Below are 27,232 nucleotides of genomic sequence, written 5' to 3' on the forward strand. Positions count from 1 at the left end.
TTGCTGGTGTGATAGTAAGCCTGAGGAGGATCCAAGTTCAGCCTTCAGCTGAGAAACCCTAAACACAACCAGATCATCTTTGGCAAGATAGAACTCTTAATACTGTTACTTTGTGTGATGTTCTTCCCACAGTAAGTCCAGAGAAGCAGTGTGGCTCAGTGGCAAGAGCCCGGGCTTGGGAGTCAGAGGTCATGGGTTCGACTCCCGGCTCCGCCACTTGGCAGCTGTGTGACTGTGGGCGAGTCGCTTCGCTTCTCTGTGCCTCAGTGACCTCATCTGTAAAATGGCGATGAAGACGGTGAGCCTCACGTGCGGCAACCTGATCTATCCCAGCGCTTAGAACGGTGCTCGGCACATAGTAAGCGCTTAACAAATGCCAACGTTATCGTTATTATTAAGGACCTAAAAAATGCTATTACTAGATAGCAGCTTCTCGAGGGAAGGGATCTGGCAGTTGTACTGTATTGTACTCTCCCAAGCGCTTAGTACAATGCTTTGCATTCCGTAAGTGCTCAGTAAATGCTATTGATCGATTCCTAGTTCTTTTCCTGTCATCAGATTTTTCTTCCTAGTGAGGATGCCAGCCGTTGACGGACGAAGAAATAGAAAACGGAATCAACGTGAGCAGTAAGGATGTGGAGAGACGGTAGTCGTTCTGAATGAATTACGTAGTGTTTTATAACACGGAATGTGTAATGTGTTCTTTAATCAGGTCCAAAGAAATAGACTGGCAGCCTTATTTCACCACACGTCTTGTAGATGATTTTGGCACCCATCTCAGAGTATTCAGAAAAGCTCAACAAAGGATAACAGAAAAAGATGATCAAATGAAGGGTAAAGAGTCTCTGTGTTCTATGTACAAAAGTAGATCATCCCCCCCCCCCCCCCCCCTTCCGGCATTAACTAAATCTTTCGGTTCCTCTGTCCTCGGTGGATTTAATATCGTCTGACACTTTTACTCCTCTTTTGCAGATAGAGCGGAAAATCTTGTAGATACTTTCTTTGAAGTTGAAGTTGAAATGGAGAAGGAAGTTTGCCGGGATCTAGTCTGCACTTCTCCCAAAGATGAAGAAGGTTTCCTTTTTAGTTCACTTTTCACTGAGCTGTGATTTGCATAAGAATTGGGAAACAAATGCTAGCAGAAACAACATTGAAACCTCTTAAAATGTTTTTTAAAGGAAAACAAAAAAAGAAATACCTCTGATTTGCCTCAGTGACACTTGGGGTGGTTCATCCATAGATCAAAGGTCTTCTGCCATGGAAAGGGAGGGAAAAAAGCATCAATTTTCAGCTGTGTTTTTTGACAGATATGAGCGGATTACAAATCTATTAACAGTTATTTTGAAGAGTTAGTTGATTTATCCCCATAAAGAGAATGGACACTAAGTCTTTGTAACCCTTCAGTCTGGATTTCAAGATATTTATTTGTGAGGGGATGGGTTGGGGGGTGCCCCCCTCTCTGTCTCTGTCTCTCTACCAGCTGGCTTGGGTTATGTCCCCACTTCCTCACCTACCTCTCTTGTCCGTGTGTACGCACATTCTCACAAGCACATACACTCACCCACCTCTCAGAGAGAAAAATGATTTTAAGGAATGTCTTCAGCTCTCCAATTCCACTATTGAAGTCAGCTGCCACAAACAGTCTCCAGAAGTGGAACGAGAACTTTGAGGAATTGCCCGGTTAGGGAATTCCACGGGTTTGGAGAATCAAAAGCTGCATTTTTCAGGTCCCTGAGTTGGAAGGAAGGTTTTGAAACAGCGTGGACTTGAGGAACCCATTCCCTCTGAGGGTTGTGTGAATGTGTGGTTTATTGCTGTCGGCCATTACCTGCACATAGGCTCCCACAAGGGATTTAGTGTGTCCCCTTGTAGTATTCGCAAGCAAATACGGGACATCTTTTTATGAAAATGGGCGTTTCTGTGCAGGCAAGCCCTGTGGAAGTTTGTTTTATTCTTCGACAGCTGCCGGTGGCCAACAGCTCTCTGAGGAGTCCAGTGGGAAAAAACTGACCCACTTCTGATTTGATATTCTCCCCCGGTGACATCACCCCCAGGGAGTGACTGGCGTGAGATCTTTTTGCAACGGCACTCAATAATAACAATAATAATATTATATATGGGATTTGTTAAGCGCTTACTGTGTGTCATCAAGCACTGTTTTAAGAGCTGGGGTAGATACAAAGGTTGGACACAGTCCCTGCCCCGCATGGGGCTCACCATCTTAATTCCCATTTTACAGATGAGGTAACGGAGGCACGAAGAAGTTAAGTGATTTACCCAGGGTCACATAGATATGCGGCAGGGCCAGGATTAGAACCCACTTCCTCTGACTCCCGGGCCCGTGCTTTTTCCACTAGGACACGCTGCTTCCGGGCCTGTCACCAGTTTACACCTCCTGGCATCTTGTCCTTGTTTTGAAAACTGCAGCTAACTCTTTCTAACCCTAACCCTCCTACCCCACAACATTTATGTTCATATCTTTGAATTTTACATTACAAATTAATTACTCCTACTAATGTCTGTCTCCCCCCGCCCCCTCCCCTTAGATTATAAACTCGTTATGGCAGAGAATGTGTCTGCTAATTGTACTCTCCCCAGCGCCTAGTAGAGTGCTCTGCTTAGAGTAAGCGCTCAATAAATGCAACTGATTGATTATCCGTTTACAAGTGAATAGATATATAGTGTGTGTAGGTATATACACAACATAGAGAGCAGTTTCCTATTTTCAGTGTGTACCGCATCTGGGTTGCTCTGCAAACAACAATCCTGACATGGGACACACTGTCGAAATTTTCTACGAGAGCCTTGCCTTGTTTTGGCCTAATTGATCCGTGGATTGGTGGGGTGGGGGTGGCAGGAGGACTAGTGTAAGCATGGAAAAAGGGGGGTTATGCTCGCATCTTTCACGTATTCAGTTGTCCCCCTGAGCCGGCTGGATTTGTAAATCAGGTCTCTCCCAAGAGCAGATTGAGCACAAGCAGACAAACACACACACACACGCACGTGCATTCGTTCATTCAGTCATATTTATTGAGCGCTTACTGTGTGCAGAGCTCTGTACTAAGTACCCGGAAAGTATAAAGTAGCAGTAAAGAGACAATCTCTGCTCACAACGGGCTCTCACTCTAGAGGGGACACACCCCCTCTTCTCCCCTCTTCCCCCACTTCCTCCGTCCTGAAGCGAAGCAGAGCCCCAGCAGCCTTTTTAGCACTTTGAGTCAATATAGAACTGAATCGAGGGCAGTTGTTCGGGCCAGGCTCCTAAACTGGGCTACTTCTCAAAATCCGGGCAGTAGGATTTTACCTTGTATATTTAATTTGCCCCTGCAAATCTATGCAGCAGGAAGCATCATCGGAGATACGCGTAAATACAGATGGGTACAAAACACCATGTGACAAGTCACCATTTAAAAACGGGATGATTTAGACCAAAAAAATGTGAAAGCTAGAAGAATTGTGATGTGATTTCAAAGCCACGTTATTCCCATGTAATTCTGTCTGTTTCTTTTCCGGTGTTCCAGGATTCCTAAGGGATCTGTGTGAGGTTTTACTGTATTTATTGCTACCTCCTGGAGACTTCCAGAACAAGATCATGCGATACTTTGTCAGGGTACTTTCAAACTTTTTACTCCTCCTTAAAAGGGAACGTCACAAAAGAAATGTCGATTTATTTGGAGGGCCGTTTCTTTTGGCGGTAGCGGCGAGAAATCGACTTGGAGGGAATAGAAGATCATTGTTTTCTCTTATTCGGTTGATTGTCCTTTGGAAGCAGTAGTCCTGTCCACTTGCCAGGCTCTTTCCTTTCTGGGAGTGATGCTATATGGCAGTTACATGGTGGAACCTAGGATGTGAGGAGGATGAAGATTGAATAGCAATAATTGCCTGTGGAAAATGTCCCTGTCTAACAGGAATGGGCCAGTAAATAACAGTAGTGGTCTCTTTGCCCATTGGCGTTTGCTCTTCCATTCCCAGATTGCTGACTGAACCTTTGCCTATAGAAAGGCTAGTTTTTAGCTCTGGGGTTAGGTCAGCCTCAAGTAACAGTGTGGTTACCTTAAAAACCCTCTTGAGTTGTACCAAATGTTGATCTTTTTTATTTAAACAGAACCCTGGGTATTTCCCTAGTATTTTGTTAACTTGTACTAAAGTACCGTCAGGTGTTTACAGGTTCATGCCCGCTATGGTCCTGTGAGGTTAGTTTAAGAAAAGGGAAATTTGGTAGGGAAATCGAGATCCAAAATTCAATTCAATTCAATAGTATTTATTGAGCGCTTACTATGTGCAGAGCACTGTACTAAGCACTTGGGATGAACAAGTCGGCAACAGATAGAGACAGTCCCTGCCGTTTGACGGGCTTACAGTCTAATCGATACTCATTGGTAAAAGAAGCCCTGATTCCTTGAAGACTCCATTTACTGATAAGCGTTTTTCACATTTTGAGACATTTTTTCCAGAGACTTGATGCTTGGTAAAAGTCTTTTTTTTGTTTATGAGTGGGAGGCGGGGATGGCGTGTGTGCGAGGTGTCACTTTGTAGTTTTTGTAGTCGCGGCTGTTAAATTGGCCCCGACACAGGCTCTCGACACAAACATGGGGAAACTCTGCTTTCCCAGTGTTTAAAAACTAATTTCTACTACCTCCTTACAACCCTATGGGATTTTTCTCCATTTTACAAAATGAGAATATTGGGCCCCAGAAATAGTGAGTAGCACCAGAATTGCATCCCCGTGATATTCTTTTCTCAGCCACAGAGAGTAGCCATAAATGCAATTATAAAGGCGAGAGAAAAAATAAATCAGGTTTGACATTTTCTATGATCTGATACTTTTCTTATGGTGAATTGGCCTTATATTGTGCATAATAAAATTGATTTTTAATATATTTCTCTTTGTCAGGAAATTCTTGCCCGAGGAATTCTTCTTCCATTAATAAACCAACTCAGTGATCCTGATTATATTAATCAGTATGTCATATGGATGGTAGGTGGTTTTGTCGTGTAGATTTTGATCTGTGAAATGCAGTTCTTAAAATGATATGACTGTAGACTGAAATAGATTGGAGTGAGTTAATTCATTCCTATTCAAGAAATTGATAAAAACTGCCTATTCGTAAAAATGACACCGTACCAGTGTGTGGAGTGTAGTACTAAAGCTGTGTTTATTTAAAAGGAACAAAGCCATTCTAAAATGTGGTGGGAGTGGCAATGTTTTGTTTTAGTGACGTTTGTTTTGTGCGTACTACATGATGAACACTGTACTAAGCGTTAAGGTGAATACCAGATAATCTGGTTAGGCACGGTCCTAGTCCAACATAAGGCTCGTAGTCTTAATTAATCCTCATTTTACAGAAACAGGTAATGGAAGCACAGAGAAGCTAAGTGACTTGCCCAAGGTCACACAGCAGACAAATGGCAGAGCCAGGATTAGAACCCAGGTGCTCTTACTCCCAGGCCCGTGTTTTTTCCTCAGACTAAAATTTTCCAACTAAAATTGTTTTACATTTTAATTTTATGAAGTTTTATGATATTTGCCACCTTTAAGTGTCCACTAGGAGCATATAGGTTCAATTTAACATACTGGGATTGATTCAAAAAGGAAAATGAAAGTTACTTTTATGTTCGTTGACCATGGAGAAGCAGCTTGTCAGCTGTGTGACTTTGGGCAAGTCACTTAACTTCTCTGTGCCTCAGTTACCTCCTCTGTAAAATGGGGATTAAGACTGTGAGCGTCATGTGAGACAACCTGATTACCTTGTATACCCCAGCACTTAGAACAGTGCTCTGCACATAGTAAGCACTTAACAAATACCAACATTATTATTATTATTTATTGACCTTCAGGTGTTTCCAAAATGGATAGTTGTGTTACCTTATTATGAACAATGAAATTTATATTTAAACTACTTGAGCTTTTACACTTTTTTAGAATTTAATATTCTCAACTCACCACGTAATGCACAATATCAATATTTGTGTTTTCACAGGATGCATATTAATTTTCATGGTACCCGTATATCAGATTTGTTTTACTGCAGAGGAACTGCAGTAGAATTTCATTTCCTAATTTGTTTTGAATCAACCTAGATTTCACCTTTTTGTTTATGGGAATACTTTAATGAAGCCTTGAAAAAAATTTAAAATTTTCTACTTACAGAATTTCTCCCTTCCTACTTTCAGGAGTATTTTTTTATATGTAGAATAATATTTTTGTATAAACAGACGTGCTTATAAATTCCTCATTTTGAATCCTATAATGCTTTGTGCTTTGTACCATGAAAAAATAAGCCCACTTTTAGATAAAGCATTAAGTGCTTTACTCTGAGCAAGGTCCTGAACTAAACTCTGGAGCAGGTACAAGGGTTATCAGGTTGGACACAATCCATGTCCCAAATGGGAATTACCTCATTTTACAGATGAGGTAACTGAGGCACTGAGAAGTGAAGTGACTTGCCCAGAGTCATAGAGCAGACAAATGGTGGAACTGGGATTAGAACCCAGGTCCTTCCGATTCCCAGGCCTGTGCTCTAGCCACAGGACCGTGCTGCTCCTCTTCGCATCCATTTCCTCATTTATAAATTGGGATAAAGATACCTGCTCTCCGTGCTTCTTAGGTCGTGAGACTCTATGAGATTGGATAGTCTCATATCTCAAAATGCTTTGCCGCCTAATCATAATTTAATAGATATCCTAATTTTCACATACATGACCTAATTTTCATTTACTGAATAACTTTTATAATTTTCCTTCTGTTTCCAGATTCGTGATTCCAATTGCAACTATGAGGCCTTCATGAACATTATTAAATTAAGCGACAATATAGGAGAGTTAGAAGCAGTAAGGGATAAGGCAGCAGAAGAATTGCAATATCTTCGGTCCCTAGATACAGCAGGCGATGGTAAGTATTTGTTTTAAAAATATGTGAATTTCATCCTTTTTTTCCAACCAAAAACTGTGTTACTTTCTGGAAAATATCATTAAGACATTTAGGCAGTGATATCTGGCACGTGATGATTTCCCCGTCCTGGGTAACACCTCAAAATCCTACGTTAAAGATATATAAGTGCTATTTACTATCTTGTGACTTCTGCTTCTATATTTGCTGCACCGTTAGACGTTCAGTCAGGACGTTTCATTTTCCAACTTTTCTGTCCCCTTTTCACTTTTAAAGATTTAGCCTGAGGGCTTGAAAGAACTAATTCTGCAACTTCCTTTAGAATGGGTGAACTTAATTTGAAAGTATTAGTGATTTAAGAGTATCCTACTTCCAAGGGACTATCACTTTCCACGTCGGCGGTCATATCTTTCAGATGTGCGTTTCTCGATATACCTGAAACGGGTTTGTCGGGATCACCGCGTAATTGTCAGATGAATGGTAGTGAATTCTACAGCGGGGAGAGTAAAAGAAGTGAATTCCTACAAGCCAAAAAAAGGTTTCTGCTAGCGAAATGTTGGACCGAGCGAACGTCTCCGAGGCTGTTACTCTAACGACACAGTCGCGCTCCTCCGGGTGTGCACGTTTCACTAGAAATGTGCTCGTTCCTGTAGACTAGACATGCTCCGTCGAAACCTGGGGTACCAGAGACACTGAGAGGGCAGTGGTGGACTTGAGATTCCAGTTTACCCAGCCTCTTCTTCTCCTTAGACGATTCCAGAGCGTAGTACAGTGACTGGCACATAGTAAGCGCTTAACAATTACTATAATGATTATTTAAAGTGTAAAGGTGTTTCGTAGTAACAAGCAGACTATATGCAAATGCCCAGTCCCGTACAAAATCAGGTTTTGCCCTTCAGTTCAGTTACTCTCCTCCTCTGGGTTAAACCGTTCACATACAGAAGAGGGAATAAAGCGTGATCTGCTTGGCAAGAGAATATATCCTGTAAATACGGTATTTATGAAGCGCTTACTTTGTGCCAGGCACTGTACTAAGCGTCGGAATGTCGTACACCGGCCACCTGTAGAAATTGGCCCCAACATTGTCATTTGGTTAAAGACGTTCGAAAGAAGTGGGTTTGTTTCTCTTTCTATCGAGTAGATTGAAAAGATAGAATATTCTGTGGTTAGTACCCCGTGACACGCTGGGTGGATGTTTTTTGAGTTGTTGCTAAAGAAGGTATTTTCGGGGATTGATTTGTGTTCACTTGATCTCTTTTCAGATATCAACACTATAAAAAATCAAATAAATAGCTTATTATTTGTAAAGAAAGTATGTGACTCGAGAATACAGAGGTTGCAGTCAGGAAAAGTAAGTGAAACATACCTTGGTGCTTTCATACAAACGAGAAGGCGGCGATGGCTGGGTATGCAATCTTGGGAGCCACTGTATTGAAATTTGAATTTTTTGCTTTTATTCATTATCAACAGTCTGCTTGTTGAAGCAGACCAAATTAGTTGAGGTATTACATAAGCTGACGTGCCTTATGAAGTTGAATCAAGAATTAATACATCGAAGACCAAATGCTTCAAAATGTAGAGACGCCGAGTAGTGTCATGGACTCCCAGCACAGTCCTGGGAGTCAGAAGACCTGGATTCGAATTCTGGCTCCACCATTTCCCTTGGGCAAGTGACCGTGGACAAGTCACTTAAGTTCTCTGTGCTTCAGTTTCCTCATCAGTAAAATGGGGATTTAGTGTCGGTTGTCCTTCCTGCTTAGACTCTGAGCCCCGGATGAGACGGGAACCGTCTGACCTGATGATCTTGTATCTACCCCAGTGCTTAGGTCAATGTTTGGCACGTAGTAAGAATTTAACAAACTCTACTCCCTCTACCGCCCGCACTTCACCTCTCCGCAGCTAAACCCTCTTTTCCCCCCATCTCCCTCTGCTCCTCCCCCTCTCCCTTCCCATCCCCTCAGCACTGTACTCGTCTGCTCAACCGTATATATTTTCATTACCCTATTTATTTTGTTAATGAAATGTACATCACCTTGATTCTATTTAGTTGCCATTGTTTTTACGGGACATTCTTCCCCTTGACTCTATTTATTGCCATTGTTCTCAACCGTCCGTCTCCCCCGATTAGACCGTAAGCCCGTCAGACGGCAGGGACCGTCTCTGTCTGTTGCCGACTTGTTCATTCCAATCGCTTAGTACGGTGCTCTGCACATAGTAAGCGCTCATTAAATACTATTGAATGAATGAATGAGTTATTAAAACAACAGAAAGACCGAGTAACGAGACTGTTTAAAATATTTTTGATCCATTTAATGGATTCGTTTTTCGTGTGTGTGATTTCCATGCTAAAGCTGTGACTGTGACCATCCAGTGACATTTTTTATGGAATCCAATAGCAAGTGACTCTGAGTCTCGCCTTCTCGGAGTGCTTGCGACAACCACACTGTAGTATTTCTCAGCTGACCAACACCAACTATGATCCGGTTATCTGGAAATCTGGGTGGGCCCGGACTTGCAGCTGCTGATTAAGCTCCTTGGGACCCAAGGAAGAACAGGGGGAGGAATTTTAGAGGATGGATTGCAACCCTCGGTTGACTGCATTTGAGTCATGGTAACAGTCAAAGAAATGGGAAGTGGCTAGGTTAGTTTTGAAAGACAAGCAGCGTGGTTCGGTGGAAAAAGCCCGGGCTTGGGAGTTAGAGGCCCTTCGAATCCCAGCTCTGCCACTTGGCGACTGTGTGGCTGTGGGCAAGTCACTTCACTTCACTTCCCCATCTGTAAAATGGGGATTAAAACTATGAGCCTCACGTGGGACAACCTGATTACCCTGTATCTCCCCCGGGGCTTAGAACAGTGCTCCACACGTAGTAAGCACTTAAAAAATACCAACATTATGATTATTATTATTAAAAGACCTGCCCTCAATCTTGAAACTAAGTAAATGGAGGCCACTGAAATCCCTTGGATGATTTCTGGAAAAGTCAAAATGACTACTAGATGGGTTTGAGGAAAAATGAGGGCAGTTGGACAGTCATTCAACGATTCAAAGGATAGGCCCTGAAAGGGGATTTAGATATGAACCTAAGTTATTTATTTGGGGAAGTGCTTCTGTCGGAGTGCTTTAGAAATCATCGCAGCAACTTGAAGATGCAGAATCTGGATTTTTTTTTATTTTTCACTGCATCCGAAGGAAGTTCTGAGTTGGAGGTAGTGTGTGCCGCCCTGGTCTGAAAGTATAAAGGACCATTGTTTCCAAGCCCAGCACAGCTTGAACACTCCTCCCTCTGTAGTTGCCAATCCTGCCAGGACCTGGGAGAGGGAGATGAGAAGGTAGAGAGAAAGAAGGGCCTCTGAGCTGCCGATCGGTATATTGCATTTTATGGGTGGTATTGTAGAGGAATGTAGAAAACTCTTGACAGTAGATTCATGATGGACTTTGAGAAGGGAAAAATTAGGGATATTAAAAGAAAAAAAAAATTTTTAAAGATTGCAACCTTCAGGAAATCAGGTAGGCTTTTCAAAGGATCCTATGGTGCCGCTGTTAGAGACGGAATCATCCCAGCTTAACTGGAAGTTACTCAGATCCCTTTAAGACATTGCTTAAGGGTCATGATATAGTCTACTGTCTCCCTTATCTGTAATTTATTTTAGTGTCTCTCTGCCCAATAACCTAAACTCCTTGTGGGCTGATAGTGTGTCTACTGACTCTGTTCTGTTGTACTCTCCCAAACTCCTACTTTGGTGATCTACCCACATTGAGTGCTCAATAAATGCAATCGATTAATTGATTAAGTGGTGATTGTAAATCGCTTTGAAAAAACAGTTTTAAATAAAGATTAGCGAAAATATATTCTTTTTTTTTTTTAACCCATTAGCCTAAAGCACAGCAGCATTTACATAAGTTTGAAAAAGAGTTAGTAGGGAAAATGTTTGATGCCTACTGGAAGAGGAAAATCAGTCGGTTTAGTTCGATACATGAGTTTGTTTTATGTAGTGATAACTTCAAAGTATTTTCATAAAGTTATAAACATGAAAGTCATTTTTTTTTTTTTTTTGTCTATTTGGTCCTGTAGGAAATAGATACTGTGAAACTGGCAGCAAACTTTGGAAAACTTTGCACAGTCCCTCTGGACAGCATTCTTGTAGACAATGTTGCACTACAGTTTTTTATGGGTAAGTGTATCAATTCAGTTAAAGCATAGGTTTGCAAAGAGTTGTATTAATATCTACTTTTTTTTAAGGCTCAGGGTCCTTATTGGCTCTCTTGTTTTCCTTGTTAGGAATCTTTCTTTTTTTTCCCCTTGCTGATTGGTTTGAAATAGTCTTCTGCTCTATTATATGTTTGTATTTCACAACTTGATAGGAGAGGGGAACATGGTTTGCCAGAAAGCTTCTGAATTGGCTGTGAACTGGGAAAGTTGTTTTATGCAGATGAAAGGATCTTATGGAAACTTGCATCAGTCCTTCATTAACATTTGAAAGGGAACTAATTGCAAGTATTTAAAGCATACTGGACTGGAAATTTATGTTAAGCAATTCATATGAGTTCCCAAGTTGTAAGATTATATTATACTTTCCCGAGCACCTAGTACAGTGTTCTACCCACAGTAAACACTCAATAAAGAACATTGATTGACTTGCTAATCACCACTAAGTATCAGAAAAATGTCAGAAACAAGTGATGTGCAAATAGTTTTTTAATTATTATTATTACCATTAACAATAAATGTGATATTAGGCACTGATTATATGCCGAGCACTGTACTAAGCACTGCAGATGAGAGACCTGAAGCACAGAGAAGTTAAGTGACTTGCCCAAGATCACAAGTAAGAAAATGGCCGAAGTTTGAAGTGAAACGAGCTTGAGGCTCTTTCATCCTCCCCATCACCTTGATTTCACCGGGTGCGACGGGATAGGAGTCTCATAGTATTTCATTTGTTTCCCCCCGAGACAGTTATGGACAGTTTATTTTTGGCTCACACTAGGGTTGGTAGGAACACACCTTCCGGGTCACAGATACCATGCTGTAGGTGAAATAGATTGAAGCAGGATTATTCCATTTCCATCCTGCTATCGGTACGGTTCAGTGCATAGCTTAGTATTGTAACAAAATCAATGAGGTTACTTATAATAATGTTGGTATTTGTTAGCGCTTACTATGTGCAGAGCACTGTTCTAAGCGCTGGGTTAGATACAGGGTAATCAGGTTGTCCCACGTGAGGCTCACAGTCTTAATCCCATTTTACAGATGAGGGAACTGAGGCACAGAGAAGCGAAGTGACTTGCCCACAGTCACACAGCTGACAAGTGGCAGAGCCTGGATTCGAACCCATGAGCTCTGACTCCCAAGCCCGGGCTCTTTCCTCTGAGCCACACTGCTTCCCAAGCACCGTTCTAAGCGCTGGGGGATATAAGGTGATCAGGTTGTCCCGCGTGGGGCTCACAGTTTTAATCCCCATTTTACAGATAGGTCATCGAGGCACAGAGACGTTAAGTGACTTGCCCAAAGTCACACAGCTGGCAAGCGGTGGAGCCGGGATTAGAACCCACGGCCTCTGAGTCCCAAGCCCGCACTGTATCCGCAAGGCCACTTTGGCATGTGGTTGTTGCTGAGATGTTTTTATCGCAGTTCTTTCAGACGTGTGAAATTGACCGGTGGAAAACTCTGTTAACCCGGGTTTATATTTTCCGTTTGCTCTAAAAAATATCCAACTATAATGGGAAGGGTTTATCAATTTTCCTTTTTTTGTTTTTTCTGTTTTCCAGATTATATGCAGCAGACTGGTGGCCAAGCCCATCTCTTCTTCTGGATGACAGTGGAAGGCTACCGGGTTACAGCCCAGCAACAGTTGGAGGTGTTGTTAAGCCGTCAGAAGGACGGAAGACATCAGACTAATCAGACCAAAGGCCTACTAAGGGCAGCTGCTGTGGGAATTTATGAGCAGTATTTATCAGAAAAGGTGGGAATATCTTGTAAAATGGTGTTTTTTTCATCTATCAGGCCTGGGAAATCAATCAGATTTGAATTTAGAAGTTGGTAGACCCTGAAATTTTGGAAAGTAGCTCTTTGGTGAATTGATTCTGTCACGGAGAATGTACTCCTTTGTCGGGTGGTTCTCTGAATTATGCAGTGACTCCTGAAATAAGCAGCCGTCCGAAATGCTTTGGAGAACGTTGTTTGGTCTCGTGGCTTCAACTAGTGTCTGTCTACAGATGATTCCCAAGTCTCCATTTCTGGCCCTGACCTCACTCTCCTTATCTGCAGCGTTGCCTTTCCCCACTACGCCACCCTGCTTCTTCATCCTACAGCCCCCACGTCATTCCTCTAATGCCAACCTGCTTCCTTAGATGGTGGCCGTTCCCTTTCTCATGTCGTCACTTCGTCCTGGAACCCCCTTCCCATTCACATCCAGCAGAAAACCTACCACTCTCCCCACCTTCGAAGCCTCATTAAAATCACATCTCCTCCAAAAAGCCTTCCCCGACTAAGCCCTCGTTTCCCTCGCGGCTTCTCCCTTCTGTATCGTCTGTGCCTTGATATTCACCCAACCCTTACTCCCACAGCTCTTAATAATGTTGACATTTGTTAGGCGCTTACTATGTGAAGAGCACTGTTCTAAGCGCTGGGGTAGATACAGGGTAATCAGGTTGTCCCACTTGAGGCTCACAGTTAATCCCCATTTTACACGAGTTCACTGAGGCACAGAGAAGTGAAGTGACTCGCCCACAGTCACGCAGCTGAGAAGTGGCAGAGCCGGGATTCGAACCCATGACCGTTGACTCCCAAGCCCACGCTCTTTCCACTGTGCCACGATGCTTCTGTTCGTATCCCCAGCTTATTTTAACGTGTGTCTCCTTCTCTGGACCGGAAGCTCCTTGCGGGCCAGAATCGGGTGTACCGACTCTGTCCCGTTGTGTATTCTCCCCAAAGCTTGGTACAGTCTTCGCAGTAAGCGTTTAATACGTACCGCTCGTCGGTCGATGGAGTGTTTAGGTAACGTGGAAGTTCCGAAGTGGCAGTAGAAGGGGAAAGATGGAGCAGGGAAAACCTCTCGGAGGAGATGTGGTTTCAGAAGGGCTTGGACAATGGGGAGAGGAGTGGTGTGCCGGATGTGAAGGGCCAAGGAGTTCCAGGCTAAAGGGAGGACATGAGCAAGTGGTTGGTAGCGAGGGATGAGGAGGAGACACCGGTGAGTAGGTTGGCACGAGGGGTGGGAAACCCACCGGCTGGAATGTCGCAGGAGAGGAGGGAGCGTAAAAAGCGACGAGAGAGAGCTGATCGAGTTCCTGAAAATCAACAGACAGGAGTTTTAAGCTTCCGTTTTACAGATTTAGGCCATTTTGGAAAGTTGAAACTCAGTACTCTGGTTATTTTTCTCTTTCTTACAGGCATCTCCAAGAGTTAATATCGATGACTACTTAGTAGCAAAATTAGCTGATACTTTGAACCATGAAGATCCAACACCTGAAATTTTTGATGACATTCAAAGAAAGGTATTTTTTTTTGTTTTACTGACGATTGGCCCTTTAATTCCTTAAAGTGGTTGGGACTTCTTCTGAAGAGTCTGTCCAGGGCAGCTAGATTTTTTGGGAGTATTTTTAGATAAATCTATAAATGAATATGATTGAAGTGTGTTGTGAGCAGAGAACGTGTCTACCAACTCTGTTATATTATACTCTCGCAAGTGCTTAGTTCTCTGCACAAGTGCTCAGTAAATACCATTGACTGATTAAGAAATGTTATTCGAGGCTCTTAGGGATATTTTTTTGGAGTTTCTTGTACATGAGGTCCATCACTGCCAACTGTGTAAATGTAGAAAGCAGATTTTAATTGAAAAGCACCATCGCCTAGTGGCTAGAGTACAGGTCTGGTAGTCAGAAGGTCCCAGCTCCACCACTTCTCTCCCGTGTGACCCTGGGCAAGTTACTTAACTTCTCTGTGCCTCAGTTACCTCATCTGTAAAATGGGGAGGGAGTCTGTGAGCCCCATGTGGGACAGGGACTTTGTCGAAACCGAATGGCTTGTATCCACCCTAGCGCTTAGGACAGTGCCTAGCACATACTAAGTGCTTAATACCACCCAATTATTGTTATTATTGTTGTTGTTTAATATTCTGATCCCGGAATGGTGATGTCTAGACAATAAGCTCGCTGGGGGCAGGGAACGTGTCTGCTAATTCTGTTGCATCGTACTCGCCCAAGCTCTTGATACAGTGCTCTGCACATAGTAAGTGCTCAATAAATACTCTTGATGGTGAAATATAAGATTTGAAAAGTAGTTATATATTTGTAAAGATAGAGTATCTGTAGAAGCTGCAAATGTTTAAAAATATCTAAGGGCAATGTTTTCAAAGTCAGTCATCATTCCAGGATATGTATGTTGACCTCATAAAATGTTGAAATACCAAGAAGCCATAAAAGATAGTGTAGCACATGACAGTCACTCCCACACTCTGTAAAGTGCAGTGAGAAACAGTGGTTGGCGTTCATAGATCACACTGTATTTGTAACTTCTCTTTTTTTAGCATCCTACGCTGCTGGCTAATCGGATATAATCTTCAGTATGTGCTACTATTTTGATTTACTTCATTTTTCTCCCCATCAGTCATTTTTAAAATGGCGATCTGTAATATGATTGCCCTTGTCTCCTGTCAGCTGTTGGAAAAGTTTGCCATTAGTTGTCAAATTAACACTTCTGGTATTCCTACCACCGACATGGAAACCCAGGAAATACGTGATGTGTGATGATGAAACCAGGATATGAGTCCTGCTCAATAAATGCAGTTCTAGCGAGAATGATAGGTTATTAAGCACTTAAAATAGGTTAAACACTGTTCTAAGTCCTCGGTAGGTAGAAGTTAATCATGTTGGAGACGGCCCCTGTCACAGATGGTGCTCGCGGTCTAAGGGGGAGGGTGTAAGGATTTCGAATCGCCATTTTACGGATGAGGAAACTGAGGCCCGGAGAAGTTAAGTGATTTATCCGAGGTCACCCAATGGGCAAGTGGTGGAGCCGGGACTCCAACCCTAGTGGCAAGAGCACGGGCTTGGGAGTCAGAGGTCGTGCGTTCTAATCCCTGCTCTGCCACTTATCCACCGTATGACTTTATGCAAGTCATTTAACTTCTCTGTACCTCCGTTATCTCATCTGTAAAATGGGGATTCAGACTGTGAGGTCCACATGGGACAGCCTTGTATCTACCCCAGCTTTTAGAGCAGTGCTTGGCACATAGCGCTTAACAAATACCAAAAGCTATTATTAAGTCCTCTGTCTGCCAGGCCCATGTTCTTTCAATGATCTTTTCTGCAATTTAGTAGTTTCCAGATGAGCTTATGCATTGGCATCAATTGTCACTTTTGTGACCGTATCGTTTTCATTCAATAAGGTATACGAGCTGATGCTGCGGGATGAAAGATTCTACCCTTCGTTCAAACAGAATGTTCTTTACGTGCGTATGTTAGCGGAACTGGATATGTTGAAAGATCCTAGTTTTAGAGGCTCAGATGATGGTGATGGAGGTGAGAAAATTTACTTTGTAACTTAAATATACTTTCTGTCTAAAGATATTCCAAATTAAGTAAAACTAAAGCAGTTTTGATGCTGAACACTTTATAATACAACTTTTAAAACTCGATTGTAGATGACATCTTAAAACTTCTAAATTAATAAGTTTAAATAATGTACCGAACCATTTCGTAAAATGCTCAATGAGGAATCCGGTTTCTAGTCCATTGTGAATGATCACTTGTATCCCTGGGTCATCTTTATTCTATGGCTTACCCTCAACTATTGAATTCTAACGTTGTTCTTTTTTTAGTCCCTCAGCCATGACATTTTCTTTGGCCTTTTCAGTTCTTAATACTTTTTTCATCATTTTTTGAGCCTTTTAAAAGCCTTTTAAGGTTTTAATGTACCATTCACATGATTGGCATCGTGATCGTCTGTAGATATTTAAAATACAAAGTTCAGTTATTATTTCAGAAGGATATGTATATACGTGCCCACACACACAGACATTAGCAGGTATGCTTCAGATCCAGATATTTGGCATTTTTCCTGGCTTTGACCGGTATAGTCACGGCTTCATTAGTTGGATCTAGTGCCATGTCTTGTTGTATTTGGAGGTTTTCTATGATTGGAAGGGCTTCCTCTTCAAAAGTAGAATGTGTGTTGAAGAAATTATGGAAATATTGAGCAGAGTTGCATATTTTTCTAGGGAGTACTGTTTATTCAGAATTTTGTCAGAAATGTTTTGACGTGCTCCCCAGATGATATTACTTTTCATAGTGGCTGAAATACATTTTGGTATTTTGAATTGTATCATAAAATGCATTTTTTTCCAGAGTTGAAATATTTTGCTACCTCACATCCATAAAGTTCAAATGGGTTGTATCGTAAAACCTCAAAAATTGGCATGTAATCCTTAAGGAAGGGTATCAACTCCTCAGTTGGAAATAGGATTCCAGTCGCTTGTTCCTTTCATTCATTCATTCATTCAATAGTATTTATTGAGGACTTACTGTGTGCAGAGCACTGTACTAAGCGCTTGGAATGAACAAGTCGGCAACAGATAGAGACAGTCCCTGCCGTCTGACGGGCTTACAGTCTAATAATAATAATGTTGGTATTTGTTAAGCGCTTACTATGTGCCGAGCACTGTTCTAAGCGCTGGGGTAGACACAGGGGAATCAGGATGTCCCACGTGGGGCTCGCAGTCTTAATCCCCATTTTACAGATGAGGGAACTGAGGCCCAGAGAAGTTAAGTGACTCGCCCACAGTCACACAGCTGACAAGTGGCAGAGCTGGGATTCGAACTCATGACCTCTGACTCCAAAGCCCAGGCTCTTTGCACTGAGCCACGCTGCTCCTCTGTCTAATCGGGGGAGACGGACAGACGAGAAAAATGGCAATAAATAGAGTCGAGGGGAAGAACATCACGAAAACAATGGCAACTAAATAGAATCGAGGCGATGTACATTTCATTAACAAAATGAGTAGGGTAATGAAAATATATACAGTTGAGCGGACGAGTACAGTGCCGAGGGGATGGGAAGGGAGAGGGGGAGGAGCGGAGGGAAATGGGGGGAAAAGAGGATTAAGCTGCGGAGAGGTGAAGGGGGGGGCGGTAGAGGGAGTAGAGGGAGAAGGGGAGCTCAGTCTGGGAAGGCCTCTCGGAGGAGGTGACTTTTAAGTAGGGTTTCGAAGAGGGGAAGAGAATGAGTTTGGCGGAGGTGAGGAGGGAGGGCGTTCCGGGACCGCGGTGGGACGTGGCCCGGGGGTCGACGGCGGGATGGGCGAGACCGAGGGATGGCGAGGAGGAGGGCGGCGGAGGAGCGGAGCGTGCGGGGTGGGCGGTGGAAAGAGAGAAGGGAGGAGAGGTAGGAAGGGGCGAGGTGATGGACAGCCTCGAAGCCCAGAGTGAGGAGTTTTTGTTTGGAGCGGAGGTTGATAGGCAACCACTGGAGGTGTTTAAGAAGGGGAGTGAGGGGCCCAGATCGTTTCTGCAGGAAGATGAGCCGGGCGGCGGAGTGAAGAATAGACTGGAGCGGGGCGAGAGAGGAGGAAGGGACATCCTTGTTCTGCTAAAACCTCCCTGCCTATTTGGCCTTAGTCTTTGAAGATATATCAGTTCAAATAGGCTCAGGATAAAAAACCAAAATGACACCATGCAATAAGACAGGCTGACAGTACACGTTAGAAGAGTTTTAAAGATAATTTTCCAATGTCTCCTCTATACTCCTAGACCTCGTTTAAGAGAGTACCTAGTAGAAGTAGTGCTTTTGAAAATTATTTTATTTTCCTTTTTGCCATTTATCTCACATTTTCTGTTTTAGAGTCTGCACATTTAACTCAAACTGTTGCAGATATAATTACACACTGCAGGAACTGTGAATGCCCGTCTGCCCATAGGATCGTTAAAACTCCATTCTATGGAATGGGTAATATTGTTCTGTGACACAAGGCTGCTTTTTAAATGAATAATAGGAATATAAAAATCTGTAACGCAGCTATTCTCTTTCTTAGCATGATGTTCTGGAAATCACATCTTTTGGGTTATTACTCTATTTCTACTGTTTAGAATGCCTCCTTGAAATATGTGTCAGAAGTCATGTACGTATATGAATTTGTTGCCAGTCATCCGCCCTTCCTCCCATTGGAGGCCAGAGACCGTGTCTTTACCTCATCAATATATTTCTTTCTCAGCGTTTCGTACAGTGTTTGGCATAGTAACGCACTTAATGCTCTTAGTGCTCCTCCTAGTAGGAGAATAATGCGGTCCCGAATTCTGTCCTTTAATTCCGATATTCCCTTTTTTCTATGACTGAGGCAAACTGTTTGATAGTGCTCTAGCCAACTTTTCCTCTGAAAACTAGTCCCAGGTGTTATTTGAAGGAAATAGTGAGTTATTTTTTAAGAAAAGTTAGTATAATCGAGTAGCCCACAATGAAAATATAACCAAATTAAGTATTCTCGTTGAAGATTGCATTGCTATCTAATTCCTGTACTTTGTAGTTGAAATTACATCTTGATCGGTTTCCCTAAATCACAGCTGCATGTGTGAGCTCCCATTTGGGAAGCTTAGCAGTAATGTACGATCTGTAAATTTGTGAAGTCATTTTGGTTGGTAGAGCACTGCCAGTTTGTCATCCTGTAAGCAGTGGAAGCCGTTTGTTTAGAGACTAGCACCGACCGATTAAGACGAGCAAATACCTTATTAAGAACACAGTAGGTTTAGAAAAGTGCACTTAATTATCAGTCAGTGATTACACTTTAAAGTTGGGTCTTTGGTCTATGATTTAGACATGAAAGAGTTGGTCAACTGGTTTGTGAAAATTTGGCGCGTTGCCTCTCAATGCCGTGTAATCGGGCCAACCAATTATTACTCCATGTGTCCTAGTTTTCAGACTTTGCAAGTTTGTTCATCAAGAAACTGCATATCCTAGTTTGAAGTAATGCATAGTTCAAGGAGCGATAGGCTAGTGGCAGAGCGGAGAAGCAGCGGGGTTCAGTGGTAAGAACCCGGGTCCGGGAGTCAGAGGTCGTGGGTTCTAATCCCACCTCCACCACATGGCTGTGTGACCTTGGGCGAGTCACTTCACTTCTCCGTGCCTCAGGCCCCTCGTCTGTAAAATGGGGATTAAGACTGTGAGCCCTACGTGAAACACCCTAATTAACTTGTATCTACCCCATTGCTTAGAATAGTTCTTGGCACGTAGTAAGCGCTTTACAGATACCATCATCATCATCTTCATCGTGAATGCAATCTGCATGAGTAACAAAAGTTTTTGAAACAGTTATCAGATCACCAGTTTCCCTACCTGAGCTGCAAGTTGTGGCTTCTGTTCCGGCAGAATCAGTTTTGCTTCTTTTCCTTGTCTCACCACTTGTGAGATAGCCCAGCCCTGCAGTGTCAGTTTGGTTCTCAGGATTTTCAGTCTTTTGAATCACATGCTATTAAAACGTAATGTAATCGATGAAAATCACCGAGAAATTTTGACATACCCAGTGAAAGCTTTTAAAGTTATCTGAAGAATAAAGAAAAAAAGGACTATTTCAACTTTTATGTGTTAGTGCCATCTTGTGGTTTTCACTCTCTGCTTTCAGAGAACTGGTGGAGAAACCATTCAGTCAGCAGACCATTCTCTTGTTAATCGAAGCTTTTTCCTCAGAGTTATTTATGGTATTTAAGTGCTTACTAAATGCCAAAGGCCAGGGTAGATTCATTCAATCGTATTTATTGAGCGCTTACTGTGTGCAGAGCACTGTACTAAGCTCTAGGAAATTACAGTTCGGCAACAACTTGAGAAAATCCCTCCCCAACGACGGGCTCACAGTCTAGAAGGGGGGAGACAGACAAAGCAAGTAATGATAATACTAATGTTGGTATTTGTTAAGCGCTTACTATGTGCAGAGCACTGTTCTAAGCGCTGGGCTAGATACAGGGTAATCAGGTTGTCCCACGTGAGGCTCACAGTAGACATCAATAGGATCGGTATAAATAAGTAGAATTAAAGATATGTGCATATCATTAATGAAATTAAAAGAATAATAAATATGTACACAAGTGCTGTGGGGCGGGGAGGGAGATAGAGCAGAGGGAGGGGGTCGGGGCGATGGGGAGGGGAGGAGGAGCAGTGGAAAATGGCTTAATCTGGGAAGGCCTCCTGGAGGAGGTGAGCTTTCAGTAGGACTCTGAATCGGGGAAGGGAGCCAGCTTGGCGGATGTGAGGAGGGAGGGCATCCGAGGTCAGCGGTAGGACGTGGGCCAGGGGTCGACGGCGGGACAGGCGAGAACGGGGGACAGTGAGGAGATGAGCGGCAGAGGAGCGGAGCGTGCGGGGTGAGCGGTGGAGAGAGAGAAGAGAGGTGAGGTAGGAGGGGCCAAGGTGATGGACAGCTTTGAAGCCAAGAGTGAGGAGTTTTTGTTTCATGCGAAGGTTGATAGGCAACCACTGGAGATTTTTGAGGAGGGGGGTGACATGCCCAGAGCCTTTCTGTAGATTGATAATCCGCGCAGCAGAGTGAAGTATAGACTGAAGTGGAGAGAGACAGGAGGTTGGGAGGTTGGAAAGGATGCGGTAATCCAGTCGGGATTGGAGATGTGCTCCTTATCCCCCAACAGGGGCTTAGGAGGGGGAATGATCGCCCAAGCACTTGGTACAAGGCCCCGCACACAGTAAGCGCTCAGTAAATATGATTGATTGAAAAGAGAAATTATACATGACAGATTACAGACAGCGGGAGCAAAACTTCAAGGTAAAGCCGGCTATCTTGAGAGTATCGGGAGGCGCGGTCCTGATGTTCACCCCCTGCTCCTGGCATGAGCCTAGGGTTCCAAATTACTGCAGCCCCCCCAGTGTTCTGGAATTTCAGACCTCTGAAACCCTGCCCCTTTCCCTTCTCCTACAAGAGGAGGTGTCTGCACCCCTTCGGCGTCAGATGGAAGAGGACCCGGGCTCCAATCCCGGCTCCACCACCTGTCTGCCGTGTGACCTTGCGCAAGCCCCTTCACGTCTCTGTACCTCAGTCACCTCATCTGCAAAATGGGGATTAAGACCAGGAGGCCCACGTGGGACAGGGATTGGGTCCAACTGGGTCTTCTCTCCACCCCAGTGCTCAGTACAGTTCCTGGCACATCATAAGCACTTAAGTTCCATAACAAATGCCGTAATGATCTACAGAATTAGAGAAGCGGCGTGGCTTAGTGGAAGGAGCCTGAATTTGGGAGTCAGAGGTCATGGGTTCTAATCCCAGCAAGTCACTTAACTTCTCTGTGCTTCAGTTCCCTCATCTGCAAAAAGGGGGATAAAAAAATGTGAGCCCCACGTGGGACAATCTGATTTATCCTGTATCTACCCCAGTGCTTAGAACAGTGCTCTGCATATAGTAAGCGCTGAACAAATACCGTAATTATTATTATTCTATGCTTTAGCCAATCTATTTTAAATTGGCATAATATAGATTTAGCCTTTCTGCCGAAGTAATAAAAAACCCAGATACTTCTGATCGTAATAAACAATTCCTTTTTTCTATTTTCCCCGACTTTGATTTTTAAGTATTCTTAAGTCTCATTGTGGGTAATAATTGTACCCGTTAAGTACTTACTAGGTGCCAAGCACTGACCTGAACGCTGTGGCACGTACACAGTAATCACAGCAACCAGTCCCTCGCCCACTAAATACCCAAGAGTCTAAGTCGGAGGGTGAACAGGTATTGAATTCCCACTTTACAAATGAGGAAACGGGGGCGCCGAGAAGTTAGGCTCCTTGCCCAAGGTCACGCAGCAAGCGAGTGGCAGAGCCAAGATTAGAACCCAGGTCTCCCGATGGCCAGATCCATACTCTTTCCACTAGGCCCTGCTGCTTCTTAAGTTCTTTTTAGATTTGCCCAGAAGAGAATCAAACTTTTATTTTCCTCTGAAATTTTACTTCCGTAGATCAGACATCGTTGTATCTTTTTCCCCAAACCACTTGAATTATCAACCATTGAGTTCTTTATGTATGTCTTTGTGGAAGAGTCCCGGTGTGTGTGTGTGGGGGGTGGGGTTGGGGGCAGCAGGGGCACCAGAAATTTATTTGAGAGCACTGCTTGGCAACTCCTCTGGAAACTCCCTCTGTCCGAGATCACAGGCAGCTCATTCAATTCTTTGCCTCTGAACGGGCGCTCCGGGAAGCAACCTAGTGAAAAACAGTGTTGGGAGCCAAAAATCACAACTTCTAACTGAGATGTGGGCCTTGATGAGTTTTGAAGAAGCAGATTCATCCGTTTCGCCGATTCACTTTGGGAAACTATTTAAATTCTTGTCTGTGTGAAGAAGTGAAATAATCCCCTTCCATTGCTATTTAAATTATTAAAGGGAAAATGCCAAGTACATTTAAAAATGATCACCTCTGGCAATAACAGTGTTTCGTTGAATAGAATCAAACCAATTTTGGGAGCAAACTGAGTTGCAAGAGTTCATGTGAAAAACAAATTTTCTTCCCGAAAATAATTTTTCTCACATCACAAGGAATTTTATTGGTGATCTGCTCTACTCTGACGAGGCAAGAATAACAAAGTAAAGTAGCGCTAATGTTTCCTGGTGGACTTCAGTGTGGTGTTTCCTTCATGCCTATGCTATATTAGTCCGCTTAATGTGATATTATGAGTTTAAAATCACAAATTAATTGCTCGCCAGTGCATGAATGCCCCGTTCTTTGCTAGCTGCAGGTGCACACACATTTTCATTGAAATGTTTTGGTAGGGAAACCTTGGGGGCTTAGGGACTTGGGTTCTGGGTACATGCCACAAGTTTTCCATATTTCTTTTATGTTTTGTCATGTTTCAACTGACGTGATTTTTATTCCTAGTGCATGACCCTCAGATACAGCAACTGGTTAGAAAGCATTTTCTCCATTTTAAATTGATTTCTTTTTTTCCACAGAGTCTTTTAATGGATCCCCTACAGGGAGCATAAATTTGGTAAGTGCTATAGACTCTGAATGTTAGGGAAACAGTTGCAAGTGTTAATATATAAGTTTTGTTTCACAGCAAAAATACTTTTTTCCAAAATTCTCTTTTATTTTTTCCAAACTGCTTATGTGATCATTTTTGTGGTGGTGGTTTTTTTTTTTTTTTACAAGCATGTGGTTCCAAATCACATCTGTCAAGTGCTTACTATGTGCCAGGCACTGTACTGATCACTGGGGTAGGTACAGACTAATCAGGTTGGAAGCGGTTTGTGTCCCACAGGAAGCTCAGTTTTTGTCCCCATTTGCCAGGTGAGGTAACTGAGGCACAGAGAAGTGAAGTGCCTCGTCCAAGGTCATGCAACAGACAAGTGGTAGAGCTGGGTTTAGAACTCAGGTCCTTCGGACTCCAGGCCTGTGCTCTATCCATTAGGCCACGGTGTTTCTCATGAATAAAAGAAAAAAACATCGTGTTCCACTTTTTTTTTTTTAACTAAATGAAGTTCCTTTGAACCTTGAGGATATTAATTTACACTTCAGAAATAATTTTCTTTTTCACATGGTTTTGAAGAATTTTCTTATTCCAAACATAGAACTGCATTGTGAGTTGTCGTCGGTTTTTTTTAATATTTTATAGGAGACCCTGGCAAAATGATTGTACTGTTTTTTTAAAGAGCCAAAAGTGTTTGTTTTTCACTTGGAAATTCGATATTACCCAATTTTGGAAATTTGCAAGAATAAATTTTCAGTTTCTCCTAAAACAATATTAAGTGTAAAATTAAATTTAAACCAATTTCCCTAGTAGAGTTTTATTAAGGTGGTCTTGTGTTTATGCCTCTTAAATGTATGACTGTTAGTTTGATTTTTAGATGGTAATATCATTAGATTATAAATCTGTTAAAGGCCGGGACTGTGGTTTGTTGCTCTTTTTGCCCTCTTAAGCACACAGTACAATCCCATGCACTCAGACACACAATAATAATAATAATAATAATGGTATTGTTAAGAGCATACTACGTGCCAAGCACTGTTCTAAGCCCTGGGATAGATACAAGTTAATTAGGGTGTCCCACGTGGGGCTCACAGTCTTAGTCCCCATTTTACAGATTAAGCAACTGAAGTATGGAGAAGTTAAGTGACTTGCCCAAGGCAACACAGCAGACAAGTCAAACGGCAGGGACTGTCTCTATCTGTTGCCGACTCGTTCATTCCAAGCGCTTAGTACAGTGCTCTGCACATAGTAAGCGCTCAATAAATACTATTGAATGAATGAATGAACAAGTGGCAGAGTTGAGATTAGAACCCATGATCTCTGACTCCCAAGCCCGTGCTCTTTCCACCAAGCCACGCTGCTTTTCTAATGAGTATCCTCAGATTTTAAAGTAATCGATGTAACTCTTTATTGTGCAGGGTATTATCTATTTCCGGTTCCTCTTTGTGGGAAGCTCAGCTCGTAAAATTGATAATACTGGCAGGTGTCTTTTGTGTCCCATGACTTCTCACTTTTGAGTGTGTGTCTACTCTAAAGTATCGGGTGGGAGGCAGGGTAAAGAACAGGTGACCAGAGAAGAAGTGAAACTAGAGGAGTGGCAGATGAACGGTGGCCAGAGGAAAAGGGATAAGGAAAAAAAAAATACAATGGGAAGAGCAGGAACAGGAGACAAAAGACAGATATAATCCCTTTCTTTCTTTTACCATCCCAGGTCATCTAAAAGCACAATTGGGTTGAACGATCTTGTGGCCGAATCTCCGTATTTACAGAAAAGAAACTTTTAAATTAGGGTAATGTGTTTGTTTTCCAACTGGTCAAAAATCTGGAACAGCTATACCGAGTGAAGAAACAAGTAACCGCAAAACCTGTCACTTTAGTTTTGCGGGAAAATATTTTACGGCTTCCTTTCTGTAAATTGCTTCCAGTAGTTAACTTTCGACGAACACATGTCGTGATCTTGTGTTTTTAAAAATATGAAGGAAGCATTACTGATGACGCATGATAAAATGGACCTCCAAATGAGGAGGAACTTTTTACTTTTGCTGGGTTGGTCGTAGCTGGTGCTATTTGGGTGGTGCGGTGCTTTTGCAGGTGTTTGGACACTAGCAGATTCGTTTTCTCTGGCTGTGTTCCAAGTCTGGAATAAATGCCACCTCAAATAGTGTAGCTCCCTTGTGTCACTCATTTATAACAAGCAGAACGGTCTATGAATAGGGAAAAGGTTCTATTTAAGGTCAGTGACTTGCGGTATTTGTTACTCATTTCGAGTTATTGAGTTCAGAGATTTGGCAGATGAGGTGGAGCTTTTTTTGCACCTCGCTACATTTTTCTTTGTGGAATTGTAATTTGGGTGGTTTTAAAAAATGATTTTATAATTGCAAACGTTTCAGTATATTGGGCCAAACACATCCCTTAGCACAGTTAAAAGCCTGTTACTCTCCTTTAGGTTTACGATCGATAAAGCCATTAGTGTTTGCCGATTGCCCACGTTTCTGTTGTAAACTTTGATTTTTTAGAGTTTTACAACTTAGCTGTAAAAGTGTATTCCTGTGTATTTCACATTCAGACACTACTGATCCAGTCAGTTGTATTTACTGAGTGCTTGCTGTGTGCAGAACACTGTATTAAGCGCTTGGGAGAATACAGTGTAACAATTAAGAAGACACATTCCTTGCCCACAACAAGCATGCAGTTAATTTTAGTTACAGGAAGGTAGAAAGATATTTGTCTTAAAGGGTGGCCAAAGGGGAAGAGCCCTCATCCCCGTGAGTCAGAGGACCGGGGTCCTACTAATCCCGGCTCTGCCACTTGCCTGCTGTGTGACCTTAGGCAAGTCACTTAACTTCTCTGTGTCTGCTTTTCTGTGAAACGGAGAATAAATTCTGCTTCTTCCTACTTGGATTGTGAAGCCGACAGAGGAGCAGCGCGGTTTAGTGGGAAGAGGACGGGCTTGGGAGTCAGAGGTCGTGGGTTCTAATCCCGGTTCCGCCACCTATCAGCTGTGTGACTTTGGACAAGTCATTCAACTTCTCTGTGCCTCAGTTGCCTCATCTGTAAAATAGACATTAAGACTGTGAGCCCCATGTGGGACAAACCGATTCCCTTGTATCTACCCCAACACTTAGAACAGTGCTTGGCACGTAGTAATCACCTAACAAATACCATCGTTATTATTATTATTTTGAGCCCATATGGGACAGATATCTACCCCAACACTTAGTACAGTGCTTGACATGTAGTAAGCACTTAACAAATACCATACTTTAGAATTTTTAATCTTTGACTCTTCCTCAGAGTTCATCAAAAAAGCATCTCTAAAACAAAATGCCGAAGTTCAGACGGGGTGCTTTCAATATTTGTAGTAAATTGCAGTGACCACATTACAAAATGCAAATGAAA

General features: G+C 42.7%; 1 protein-coding gene across 6 annotated transcripts in view; it reads left to right on the forward strand.

Annotated features, from left to right (window-relative positions):
• The window catches only part of SNX13 (sorting nexin 13), a 124,094-nt gene that overhangs the window by 61,727 nt on the left and 35,135 nt on the right, over nucleotides 1–27,232 (forward strand). For all 6 annotated transcript variants that reach the window (XM_039912934.1, XM_029070226.2, XM_029070227.2 and 3 more), the window contains 11 exons: nucleotides 713–834; nucleotides 973–1,074; nucleotides 3,522–3,610; nucleotides 4,895–4,978; nucleotides 6,754–6,892; nucleotides 8,152–8,240; nucleotides 10,963–11,062; nucleotides 12,657–12,850; nucleotides 14,280–14,384; nucleotides 16,277–16,409; nucleotides 23,817–23,854. In XM_039912934.1, the coding sequence (XP_039768868.1) occupies nucleotides 713–834; nucleotides 973–1,074; nucleotides 3,522–3,610; nucleotides 4,895–4,978; nucleotides 6,754–6,892; nucleotides 8,152–8,240; nucleotides 10,963–11,062; nucleotides 12,657–12,850; nucleotides 14,280–14,384; nucleotides 16,277–16,409; nucleotides 23,817–23,854 (1,195 nt within the window). The remainder of the gene's footprint in view (nucleotides 1–712; nucleotides 835–972; nucleotides 1,075–3,521; nucleotides 3,611–4,894; nucleotides 4,979–6,753; nucleotides 6,893–8,151; nucleotides 8,241–10,962; nucleotides 11,063–12,656; nucleotides 12,851–14,279; nucleotides 14,385–16,276; nucleotides 16,410–23,816; nucleotides 23,855–27,232) is intronic.

The sequence above is a fragment of the Ornithorhynchus anatinus genome, chromosome 8 (genome assembly GCF_004115215.2).
Source record: "Ornithorhynchus anatinus isolate Pmale09 chromosome 8, mOrnAna1.pri.v4, whole genome shotgun sequence".
NCBI lineage: Eukaryota > Metazoa > Chordata > Mammalia > Monotremata > Ornithorhynchidae > Ornithorhynchus > Ornithorhynchus anatinus.